Source organism: Coregonus lavaretus (assembly GCF_964263955.1).
Source record: "Coregonus lavaretus genome assembly, chromosome: 12".
Lineage (NCBI taxonomy): Eukaryota > Metazoa > Chordata > Actinopteri > Salmoniformes > Salmonidae > Coregonus > Coregonus lavaretus.
Window position 1 is genome coordinate 59,830,007 of NC_139999.1, and position 13,493 is coordinate 59,843,499.

General features: G+C 43.3%; 1 protein-coding gene across 4 annotated transcripts in view; it reads right to left on the reverse strand.

Moving 5' to 3' along the window:
• The window catches only part of LOC311139077 (copine-3-like), a 58,902-nt gene that overhangs the window by 14,642 nt on the left and 30,767 nt on the right, over positions 1 to 13,493 (reverse strand). For all 4 annotated transcript variants that reach the window (XM_084173947.1, XM_084173949.1, XM_084173950.1 and 1 more), the window contains exons 10-14: positions 13,320 to 13,379; positions 12,217 to 12,350; positions 11,651 to 11,705; positions 11,513 to 11,564; positions 9,610 to 9,743 (exon numbers count right to left, since the gene is read on the reverse strand). In XM_084173947.1, coding sequence (XP_084030073.1) covers positions 9,610 to 9,743; positions 11,513 to 11,564; positions 11,651 to 11,705; positions 12,217 to 12,350; positions 13,320 to 13,379 — 435 coding nt within the window. The remainder of the gene's footprint in view (positions 1 to 9,609; positions 9,744 to 11,512; positions 11,565 to 11,650; positions 11,706 to 12,216; positions 12,351 to 13,319; positions 13,380 to 13,493) is intronic.

The window sequence follows — 13,493 nt, forward strand, 5'->3', positions numbered from 1 at the left end:
TGTAGGTCTTGACCAGGTTTGCACACACTGCAGCAGGGATTTTGGCCCACTCCTCCATACAGACCTTCTCCAGATCCTTCCGGTTTCGGGGCTGTCGCTGGGCAATACGGACTTTCAGCTCCCTCCAAAGATTTTCTATTGGGTTCAGGTCTGGAGACTGGCTAGGCCACTCCAGGACCTTGAGATGCTTCTTACGGAGCCACTCCTTAGTTGCCCTGGCTGTGTGTTTCGGGTCGTTGTCATGCTGGAAGACCCAGCCACGCCCCATCTTCAATGCTCTTACTGAGGGAAGGAGGTTGTTGGCCAAGATCTCGTGATACATGGCCCCATCCATCCTCCCCTCAATACGGTGCAGTCGTCCTGTCCCCTTTGCAGAAAAGCATCCCCAAAGAATGATGTTTCCACCTCCATGCTTCATGGTTGGGATGGTGTTCTTGGGGTTGTACTCATCCTTCTTCTTCCTCCAAACACGGCGAGTGGAGTTTAGACCAAAAAGCTCTATTTTTGTCTCATCAGACCACATGACCTTCTTCCATTCCTCCTCTGGATCATCCAGATGGTCATTGGCAAACTTCAGACGGGCCTGGACATGCACTGGCTTGAGCAGGGGGACCTTGCGTGCGCTGCAGGATTTTAATCCATGACGGCGTAGTGTGTTACTAATGGTTTTCTTTGAGACTGTGGTCCCAGCTCTCTTCAGGTCATTGACCAGGTCCTGCCGTGTAGTTCTGGGCTGATCCCTCACCTTACTCATGATCATTGATGCCCCACGAGGTGAGATCTTGCATGGAGCCCCAGACCGAGGGTGATTGACCGTCATCTTGAACTTCTTCCATTTTCTAATAATTTCGCCAACAGTTGTTGCCTTCTCACCAAGCTGCTTGCCTATTGTCAAATCCAAGATGGCGAAGTAGTGCAGTTCTGTTTTTGTCGTGTGTCTGTAAATAGCCTGTAAATACCCTGTTTTTGTTGTATTTTTCGTACATATTTCCCTATCAGACTTTTCATCCTTCTACAAAATATACTTTCCTGCAACCCGCCTCACTCAATGTGGAACGGATTCTATTATTGACTTACCTTTTATCTAGAATCTCCAGTTGAAACTAGCTAGCCAGCTAACTAGCTACTTGCTATTAGCCACAGTTAGCGGTATTTCACCCAGAACATTGGATTTTTTTTTCTGCGGGATTAATTTCATCACTGGATATTAATCACTGGATATTCGGCCAGTCTGCACAGCGCGTTATCGACCCAGAACATATCAGTTTTTCTGCCGGAATCACTGAATCACTGGACCTTTAACTCCGGATTCATCGCTACCAGCTAGCTGCAACTATATGGACGCTGTGGTCTGGCTAATCATCCTGAGCTAGGCCCATCTCCCGGCTATCTACCTCTCTGTCAACCGGACGGGACCACCTAGTGTTGACACGGAGCCCCGCCGATCCTACACGACTGGTCTGCCGACGAAATCGTCTGATGTGGTTACGACGTCGACCACCAAAATTCCATCTGCTAGCCCCGGCCCGCTAGCACACGCTAGCCGTGGCCTCTTACTCGCTAGTGCTTTAGCAGCCTCCGAACTATCCTATTGCTGTTCACCGGACCTTATGATAACTCAGCTATACAGCTGATGTCTGCTGGACTGTTCCTTTTTACGGTACTACATCCTGTTTATGTTTAGCCTCAGCCCAAACATGGTTAGCTTATTGTTGTTTCGGTTATTTCTAATTGTACTATTTCACTGTAGATCCCCCAGCCCAGCTAAACCTGCCTTAGATAGCTCCTTTGTCCCACCCCCCATACACGCGGAGACCGACTCAATTGGTGCCTCTAGTGATACTATCTCTTTCATTGTTACCCAACGCTTAGGTTTACCTCCACTTTACTCATATCCTTCCATATCCTTGTCTGTACATAATGCCCTGAATCTTTTCTACAACACCCGGAAATCTGCCCCCTTTATTCTATGTACCCAACGCACTAGAAGACCAGTTCTTAAAGCCTTTAGCCGTATCCTTATTCTAGTCCTCCTCTGTTCCTCTGGTGATGTAGAGGCTAACCCAGGCCCTGCAGCCCTCAGTATCACTCCTACTCCCCAGGCGCTATCATTTGCTGACTTCTGTAATCGCAAAAGTCTTGGTTTCTTGCACGTAAATATCAGAAGTCTACTTCCTAAGTTTGAGTTATTCATTGCGTTAGCACACTCCGCCAACCCTGATGTTCTAGCAGTGCCTGGCTCAGGAAGGCCACCAAAAATTCTGAAATTTCCATCCCCAACTATAACATTTTCCGTCTAGATAGAACTGCCAAAGGGGGTGGAGTTGCAATCTACTGTAGAGATAGCCTGCAGAGCTCTATCATACTATCCAGGTCTGTGCCCAAACAGTTTGAGCTTCTACTTCTAAAAATCCACCTTTCCAGAAATAAGTCTCTCACTGTTGCCGCTTGCTACAGACCCCCCTCAGCCCCCAGCTGTGCCCTGGACACCATATGTGAATTGATTGCCCCCCATTTATCCTCAGAGTTCGTACTGCTTGGTGACCTAAATTGGGATATGCTTAATACCCCGGCCATCCTACAATCCAAACTAGATGCCCTCAACCTCACGCAAATTATCAACGAACCTACCAGGTACAACCCTAAATCCGTAAACATGGGTACCCTCATAGATATCATCCTGACTAACATACCCTCTAAATACACCTCAGCTGTCTTCAACCAGGATCTCAGCGATCACTGCCTTATTGCCTGCGTCCGTAACGGGTCCGCGGTCAAACGACCACCCCTTATCACTGTCAAACTCTCCCTAAAACACTTTAGCGAGCAGGCCTTCCTAATTGACCTGGCCCAGGTATCCTGGATGGATATAGATCTCATTCCGTCAGTAGAGGATGCCTGGTTGTTCCTTAAAAGTAATTTCCTCTCAATCTTAAATAAACATGCCCCATTCAAAAAATACAGAACTAAGAACCGATATAGTCCCTGGTTCTCCTCAGACTTGACTGCCCTTGACCAGCACAAAAACATCCTGTGGCGTACTGCATTAGCATCAAATAGCCCCCGCGATATGCAACTTTTCAGGGAAGTTAGGAATCAATATACACAAGCAGTCAGGAAAGCAAAGGCTAACTTTTTCAAACAGAAATGTGCATCCTGTAGCACTAACTCCAAAAAGTTTTGGGACACTGTAAAGTCCATGGAGAATAAGAGCACTTCCTCCCAGTTGCCCACTGCACTGAGGCTAGGAAACACTATCACCACCGATAAATCTACAATAATAGAGAATTTCAACAAGCATTTTGCTACAGCTGGCCATGCTTTCCATCTGGCTACCACTACCCCGGCCACCAACTCTGCACCCTCCGCTGCAACTTGCCCATGCCCCCCCCGCTTCTCCTTCACACAAATTCAGACAGCTGACGTTTTGAAAGAGCTGCAAAATCTGGACCCCTACAAATCAGCTGGGCTAGACAATCTAGACCCTTTCTTTCTAAAACTAGCCGCCGAAATTGTCGCAACCCCTATTACTAGTCTGTTCAACCTCTCTTTCATAACGTCTGAGATCCCCAGAGATTGGAAAGCTGCCGCGGTCATCCCCCTCTTCAAAGGGGGTGACACTCTAGATCCAAACTGCTACAGACCTATATCCATCCTGCCCTGCCTTTCGAAAGTATTTGAAAGCCAAGTTAACAAACAGATCACCGACCATTTCGAATACCACCGTACCTTCTCCGCTATGCAATCCGGTTTCCGAGCTGGTCATGGGTGCACTTCAGCCACGCTCAAGGTCCTAAACGATATTATAACCGCGATTGATAATAGACAGTACTGTGCAGCCGTCTTCATCGACCTGGCCAAGGCTTTCGACTCTGTCAACCACCGCATTCTTATTGGCAGACTAAATAGCCTTGGTTTCTCAAATGACTGCCTCGCCTGGTTCACCAACTACTTCTCAGATAGAGTTCAGTGTGTCAAATCGGAGGGCCTGTTGTCTGGACCTATGGCAGTCTCTATGGGGGTGCCACAGGGTTCAATTCTTGGGCCGACACTTTTCTCCGTGTATATCAATGATGTCGCTCTTGCTGCTGGTGACTCTCAGATCCACCTCTACGCAGACGACACCATTTTGTATACATCTGGCCCTTCATTGGACACTGTGTTAACAAACCTCCAAACGAGCTTCAATGCCATACAACACTCCTTCAGTAGCCTCCAACTGCTCTTAAACACTAGTAAAACTAAATGCATGCTTTTCAATCGAACGCTGCTGGCACCCGCCCACCCGACTAGAATCACCACTCTCGACGGGTCTGACCTAGAGTATGTGGACAACTACAAATACCTAGGTGTCTGGTTAGACTGTAAACTCTCCTTCCAGACTCACATAAAGAATCTCCAATCCAAAGTTAAATCTAGAATCGGCTTCCTATTTCGCAACAAAGCCTCCTTCACTCATGCTGCCAAACATGCCCTCGTAAAACTGACTATCCTACCGATCCTTGACTTCGGCGATGTCATTTACAAAATAGCCTCCAACACTACTCAGCAAATTGGATGTAGTCTATCACAGTGCCATCCGTTTTGTCTCCAAAGCCCCATACACTACCCACCACTGTGACCTGTACGCTCTTGTTGGCTGGTCCTCACTACATGTTCGTCGTCAAACCCACTGGCTCCAGGCCATCTATAAATCACTGCTAGGCAAATCCCCGCCTTATCTTAGCTCATTGGTCACCATAGCAGCACCCACCCGTAGTCTGCGCTCCAGCAGGTATATCTCACTGGTCATTCCCAAAGCCAACACCTCCTTTGGCCGCCATTCCTTCCAGTTCTCTGCTGCCAATGACTGGAACGAATTGCAAAAATCTCTGAAGCTGGAGACTCTTATCTCCCTCACTAACTTTAAGCATCAGTTGTCAGAGCACCTTACCGATCACTGCACCTGTACACAGCCCATCTGAAATTAGCCCACCCAACTACCTCATCCCTATATTGTTATTTATTTTGCTCTTTTGCACCCCAGTATCTCTATTTGCACATAATATCTTGCACATCTAGCATTCCAGTGTTAATACTATTGTAATTATTTTGCACTATAGCCTATTTATTGCCTTACCTCCATAACTTGCTACATTTGCACACACTGTATACAGTGGGGAAAAAAAGTATTTAGTCAGCCACCAATTATGCAAGTTCTCCCACTTAAAAAGATGAGAGAGGCCTATAATTTTCATCATAGGTACACGTCAACTATGACAGACAAATTGAGATTTTTTTTCTCCAGAAAATCACATTCTAGGATTTTTAATGAATTTATTTGCAAATTATGGTGGAAAATAAGTATTTGGTCACCTACAAACAAGGAAGATTTCTGGCTCTCACAGACCTGTAACTTCTTCTTTAACAGCCTCCTCTGTCCTCCACTCGTTACCTGTATTAATGGCACCTGTTTGAACTTGTTATCAGTATAAAAGACACCTGTCCACAACCTCAAACAGTCACACTCCAAACTCCACTATGGCCAAGACCAAAGAGCTGTCAAAGGACACCAGAAACAAAATTGTAGACCTGCACCAGGCTGGGAAGACTAAATCTGCAATAGGTAAGCAGCTTGGTTTGAAGAAATCAACTGTGGGAGCAATTATTAGGAAATGGAAGACATACAAGACCACTGATAATCTCCCTCGATCTGGGGCTCCACGCAAGATCTCACCCCGTGGGGTCAAAATGATCACAAGAACGGTGAGCAAAAATCCCAGAACCACACGGGGGGACCTAGTGAATGACCTGCAGAGAGCTGGGACCAAAGTAACAAAGCCTACCATGAGTAACACACTACGCCGCCAGGGACTCAAATCCTGCAGTGCCAGACGTGTCCCCCTGCTTAAGCCAGTACATGTCCAGGCCCGTCTGTAGTTTGCTAGAGTGCATTTGGATGATCCAGAAGAGGATTGGGAGAATGTCATATGGTCAGATGAAACCAAAATATAACTTTTTGGTAAAAACTCAACTCGTCGTGTTCGGAGGACAAAGAATGCTGAGTTGCATCCAAAGAACACCATACCTACTGTGAAGCATGGGGGTGGAAATATCATGCTTTTGGGCTGTTTTTCTGCAAAGGGACCAGGACGACTGATCCGTGTAAAGGAAAGAATGAATGGGGCCATGTATCGTGAGATTTAGAGTGAAAACCTCCTTCCATCAGCAAGGGCATTGAAGATGAAACGTGGCTGGGTCTTTCAGCATGACAATGATCCCAAACACACCGCCCGGGCAACGAAGGAGTGGCTTCGTAAGAAGCATTTCAAGGTCCTGGAGTGGCCTAGCCAGTCTCCAGATCTCAACCCCATAGAAAATCTTTGGAGGGAGTTGAAAGTCCGTGTTGCCAAGCGACAGCCCCAAAACATCACTGCTCTAGAGGAGATCTGCATGGAGGAATGGGCCAAAATACCAGCAACAGTGTGTGAAAACCTTGTGAAGACTTACAGAAAACATTTGACCTGTGTCATTGCCAACAAAGGGTATATAACAAAGTATTGAGAAACTTTTATTATTGACCAAATACTTATTTTCCACCATAATTTGCAAATAAATTCATTAAAAATCCTACAATGTGAATTTCTGGATTTTCTTTTCTCATTTTGTCTGTCATAGTTGACGTGTACCTATGATGAAAATTACAGGTCTCTCTCATCTTTTTAAGTGGGAGAACTTGCACAATTGGTGGCTGACTAAATAATTTTTTTCCCCACTGTATATATTTTCTGTTGTATTTTTGACTTTATGTTTTTTTTACCCCATATGTAACTCTGTGTTGTTGTTTTTATCGCACTGCTTTGCTTTATCTGGGCCAGGTCGCAGTTGTAAATGAGAACTTGTTCTCAACTGGCTTACCTGGTTAAATAAAGGTGAAATAAAAAAAATAAAAAATAAAAAAAATTGTCCTGTAGCCCATCCCAGCCTTGTGCAGGTCTACAATTTTATCCCTGATGTCCTTACACAGCTCTCTGGTCTTGGCCATTGTGGAGAGGTTGGAGTCTGTTTGATTGAGTGTGTGGACAGGTGTCTTTTATACAGGTAACAAGTTCAAACAGGTGCAGTTAATACAGGTAATGAGTGGAGAACAGGAGGGCTTCTTAAAGAAAAACTAACAGGTCTGTGAGAGCCGGAATTCTTACTGGTTGGTAGGTGATCAAATACTTATGTCATGCAATAAAATGCAAATTAATTACTTAAAAATCATACAATGTGATTTTCTGGATTTTTGTTTTAGATTCCGTCTCTCACAGTTGAAGTGTACCTATGATACAAATTACAGACCTCTACATGCTTTGTAAGTAGGAAAACCTGCAAAATCGGCAGTGTATCAAATACTTGTTCTCCCCACTGTAAATAATCAAGCATTTCACACATATTATCCTGATACTGACTTAGTAGTCTATAGCTTAGTGGTCTAAAAGACACAAAGTTACCTCTGCTGCAGGGGATAAGTTCATTAGAGTTACCAGCCTCTGAAATTGCAGCCCAAATAAATGTTTCATATAGTTCAAGTAACAGACATCTCAACATCAACTGTTCAGAAGGGACTGTGTGAATCAGGCCTTCATGGTCGAATTTCTGCAAAGAAACTACTACTAAAGGACACCAATAATAAGAAGAGACCTGCTGGGCCAAGAAACACGAGCAATGGACATTAGACCAGTGGAAATGTGTCCTTTGGTCTGGAGTCTAAATTTGAGATATTTGGTTCCAACCGCTGTGTCTTTGTGAGACACGGTGTGGGTGAACGGATGATCTCTGCATGTGTATTTCCCACCGTAAAGCATGGAGGTGGTGGTGTTATGGTGTGGGGGTGCTTTGCTGGTGACACGGTCTGAGATTTATTTACAATTCAAGGCACACTTAACCAGCATGGCTACCACAGCATTCTACATCGATACGCCATCCCATCAGGTTTGGGCTTATTGGGACTATGATTTGTTTTTCAACAGGACAATGACCCAACACACCTCCAGGCTGTGTAAGGGCTATTTTACCAAGAAGGAGAGTGATGGAGTGCTGCATCAGTTGACCTGGCCTCAACCAAATTGAGATGGTTTGGGATGAGTCGGACCGCAGAGTGAAGGAAAAGCAGCAAACAAGTGCTCAGCATATGTGGGAACTCCAAGAATGTTGGAAAAGCATTCCAGCGGAAGCTGGTTGAAGGAATGCCAAGAGTGTGCAAAGCTGTCATCAAGGCAAAGGGTGGCTATTTGAAGAATCTCAAATATAAAATATTTGTTGATTTGTTCAACACTTTTATTTACTACATGATTTCATATGTGTTATTTCATTGTTTTGATGTCTTCACTACTATTCTACAATGTAAAAAATAGTAAAAATAAAGAAAAACCCTTTAATGAGTAGGTGTGTCCAAACTTTTGACTGGTAGTGTATGTTAATGTGGGCTATTTTTAGCACTTTCCTGGGATGTTTGATTTTTATTGCTTAACTGAGCTGGTCATTTTTAAGTCATTGTCTCAACGCAGCCGCGAAATGCGTGGACTGAGTCCAGGAGCCAAGATGATTTGGATTGACTCTGTATTCCTGTAGAGCATCTTCTGTTTCCAGAAGGTGTCAAAGTTATCTATAAAAGTGATTTCAACAGAGTACAGTAATCTTTTAGCCAGGTGTGTAATGCCAGTGGCCTGTTGAATCCTTCACACTCGCGGCCCAACGATGGTACCGGACCTGAAATATTTGGCTGCTTTTTGGAATATTTCAGTGCTAAAATCAGATCTTTAAAATCAATTTTCAGAAGTTCCGAGCTAGCCCTCCTGATATCGTTTGACCCCACATGGACTACGACAGCGTCAGCTCTCGGCATCTGTCGTAGAATGGTCGGAAGCAGCCTTGTAATGTCCTGTACTCGTGCTCCAGTATAGCACATGGTTTTTGGGTTTTTGCCCCAGGAACCAAGATGTTTCTTACAATATAACTGCCAATGACAAGAGCTGGTGCAATGGCTGAGGAGATCCGGCCGTTCTTTCACCTCGAGGATCTTAGGGCCCAATGAACCGGAGCCAGCTGTAGTATCCATCGTGGATGATGAATGGGCCGGAGTCTCTAGCAGCCTCACGGTCTGATGAGGGTGGGAGTTCTGAGGATCCTCCTTCTGACATACAAAGCCCTTCACCACTTTACCCACCTCCACCCACCTCTCAGACTTTCTCCCCTCCCAACCCACACGGGCACTCCGTTCCACCACAACAGGCCACCTTCTCATCCTCAGGTCGAAGCTCCAGAGCTTCGGCGACAAGGCCTTCTCCAGGGTTGCTCCTAGAACTCCCTCCCGGTAACCTAAACCGGGTTCGTATCCGAACCCCAACCCTACCCTCCCCATACACTGATACATCACATGCTTTCCCTTCATTGAGCCCACTCCTCTCTTTATTCACATTTATGTTTAGTCTCATGTTGTTTTGACTTTGGGTCCTTGAAAAGCGCAATATAAGTCCCATGTATTACATGTGTTTTAGACTATTTTCAGGTTAAGCTGAAAGAGAGAAGATATCCTTTAATGAGAGGAAGGAAGGGGAAGAGGTGTTGCATGTGGTCTAGACTCACCGATGCGTTTTTCTGCTGTGCCGCCCCTGACGCGATGCTTGCCACGTGGTTGATGATGGGGGAGAAGTTGGTGGGACCGTAGAGCTTCACCTGAGGTAGGGCCATGCGGTAGGCCTCCACAATCCCCTGTACCCCTGCAACATATCAAAACATAGGGCCACATTAGTTTGAGCTAAAACTGGTGTGTATACTGTAGGTCAGTGATACTCATTATCTGAGAAGGTTCAATCACACACATTTCCTAGGTGGCAACAGTCCGGATGTATATTGTAATTTATCGGCATAGTAACAAAATCTACAACTGTTTTTGCATAAAATGTTTTGAGGAATACTGGTAAATACATCAAATGAGACTAATTACATATTTCAATGAATTACTAAAAGGTGATTTTGATTGTGAAAATGTGCCTTACAGTGCAGGAATGTGTACAGTAGGCTACTGCTATTTCAGTACAACACATTCATTATTAAACTTTATTGAAAATATGAAGAAAAAGTGTAAAGTTGTGACATTGCTGAAGAACAAAAGTGGTTGCATAGTTATCTGTATGAAAAAGGTACACTGAACCAATGGCCTTCAATGAACAAGGACTTTAAGGGATAGTTCATCCAAAATGTATGTTTGGGTCAAATTCCTCTTACCTTGAGTTGTGTGTAGGACAGTAGTGACAGCATCCACAATAATCGGTTTTGCCACAGCCAGGAGCTAGCATGATTAGCATCGCCCACAAAAATGAATAATCCATGGTATCGATGTTAGCAAAGCTGCATTGCAAGGAGAAACTACCTAAAAAACACTTCAAACTAAATTCAGTAGTTGGTGGAGTTTGCAGGGATTTGTTTACGTGCATACTGATGAAATAATTGCTGGAATTTTGTTACTGAAAACAACACATTTTCTCCTGTAGTCTCACAGCCACATATGTTTCTGTTGTTTGCTTTAACATAGAAAATTAAGTTGTATTGCATTGTAATTTGAGTCTTCCATTGGGCACTCAAACATGGATTGACTACCAGCTGTGAACAAACTCACAGCTGGCTTGACTGAACTATCAGACCATTGGAATATTCAGATATTACTGCAAAAATAACTACATTCCCATAGGGAAAATAATATGAACAGGTTCTTCTCGAGTATCAACGCTACCAAACATAGTTTGAAGTGTTTTTGAGGAAGTTTCGGCTTGCAATGCAGCTTTGCCAACATCGGTACCATGGATTACATTCATTTTTGGACGATGCTAATAATGCTAACTCATTATGGCTGTGGCAAAAGTAAACAACTAATTATTGTGGATGCTGTCACTACTGGCCTACAGACAACTCAAGGTAAGAGGAATTTGGCCCAAACATTTTGGATGAACTATCCCTTTGTCAGTGGTAGTCAATATGCTTTGACATGATTGAAATGCATTAGAAAGGTATTGGAAAGTTCAGGAAAACATCAGGGATGATCATAAAACAATCTTTGTGTATTATCTTCTGTGGAGAATCAATTCATGTTCCCCAGTCATTCTCTGGATGCGTCACACTCCCTTCTAACGAGTCCTGCACAGCTTGTGAGTGTCATAGAGGGAAACAGACTAATAGTGGATATTGGAGGTTACTCACATAACCACGGTTCTAAGAACTAATCAGCGCATTCAGTAGACATTTGGTGTTGTTCGGTCCGTATCGAGTATGGTCCATATTTTACCGTATTGAGTATGGCAGCTGTAGGTTTATATGTAAAACATTTCAAATGGCAAATAAATTCATGAATAAATCATTATGCATCTAGGCCAACAACAGGCAGAGTATGGTTTCATTTTTTTATTTTATCTAAACAGGTTAGATCAATACACATGATGCAATAGTCATGCTGATGGACATGGATTATATTAACACACACACAAATATTTACCTTGACAGTAAGGATTACTTGGGTTGAAGTTCAGTGCAAATTCATGGGATACCTGCAGGGTTAATAACACACCGATTTACTAACTTACAAAACTTGTTTTCCTGAAATATTTACCCCTTTTATTTTATTTTATCTAACCTTGAAGTCTGGGGGCACTTGAGCTCCAAATCCAAAGGCAGGGAAGAGTTTGTCACTGAGGAAGCACATAAAACAATATGAGATTTGAGCAGACTATCACAATGACAGAGGCATCATGAAAACAATGGAGGGATGTTGTCCAGAGTAACAGGCCAAACCCGCCATGTTAGTCCATTTAGGTCCCCGCCTCTATAGAAATAACAATTTGTTAATGATCCTTACTTAGGGCTAAACATTTCCATGACCTAAATCTGCCCAACCAGGAAGTCAAGCCAAGTGCTCTTATTCATCTCAGTTGCTGTATTCATACTCCCTTTGCCTGTCCCCCAAAGTGTGCACTTCCCTCTTCCTCTCATAGATTTAACAGCATTGAACTGGTGTCAGCATTGCTGGAGAGAGTACCCACCGTATTTCTTACAACAGATTATTTATTTTAAATGCATGGGGGGTGAACAAGTGTACACTTCGAGGAGAAGGGTAGGGAATCTGAATTTAGCCATCTATTAATCTACTCACGGCCTCTCCCTCTTTGGCGTTCTACTGAGCAGAAAGAGTGTTCTTCTTACGTGTCATAGTCCTGGACCACCAGGCCCACTGACCATGTGGCCGAAAGGTACTGGTTCAGACCGTCAGGACTCAGGTAATGCAGGGACTGTGGAGAGCGAGGGTCGCCGTTTGACCCAGTGAAATCAATGCCCACCTTAGAGAAATGTAGGAACCATGAGTGATGGTGCAATTGGAACAAAAAGCTAAAAGAAATACTAATTTAAAGAAGCAATCCGGGAATGGTACATCCATTTTTGGAATTTCATAGATATAGCCATTGATTCTTAAAGAATACAACTTGTAAATGCCTCATGAGCTTAGTCTATTTGCCGTACCCCATTAGAACCCCAAACATAAGCTTGTTTTACTCAATTGTTTGTAATTGCAAACAAAGTCTGTACTCTGTCTATTTTGAGAGTGGTTACATTTCTCCAGCCCCATCCCTCAGCTGTTTACATTCGACATTTAAGTAATTTAGCAGACACTCTTATTCAGAGCGACTTACTTAGTGCTTTCATTTTAAGATAGCTAGGTGGGACAACCACATCACAGTAAGTACATTTTTCTTTAATAAAGTAGCTATCAGCAGTCTGAGCTTATTTCCATTAGTGCATTTTCAATCCATCAAACATATTGCTTGACTTTTGGACATGAGCTAGTTAGAAAGATATGGCATATAGAAGCAAACCGGATGGACATCATGAAAATGATCGGAGAGGTTGAGAGTAGAAGTAGTTCAGGAGCAAAAAAAAATATATATATATATATATAAATAATAGAATTATTGTAAAATTAACTCTGTCCATAAGGTGTAGATAGTAATTATAGACCGGAAGTAGAGGCCTGGGCATTGTTGTTCACTAATTTACTCCAAGTAGGGAAAGGATGGTGGGGTTGAAAAGTAATAAAGGGGAGTATATATATAAAAAACATGGGGGATTGGAAGTGATGCAGACAATTACATTGATAGAAGATACAATCTATCTGCAATAAGCTGATCCATTCCCCCCGAAAAAAGAAAAAAAAGAAAAAGAAAGATAAAACATAAATAAGATAAAAAACAACAAAATAAGCAAAACTTCAACCCCTTACATCTGATTGTGTCTGAAGAGCCTGCACTTACCGTAAAATTTATTTGGCATCCTCCCATGACATAGTCCAGGAATGTGTACTGTGCCTGTATCTAGGGGGAAATTACAATTTGCTTTAGAAGTATCAACTTTTTAAAAATAGGGTAAAATCTAAGGGCTAATGAAGCTTCTGTGCAATTATACTGAACAAAAATAGAAACGCAACA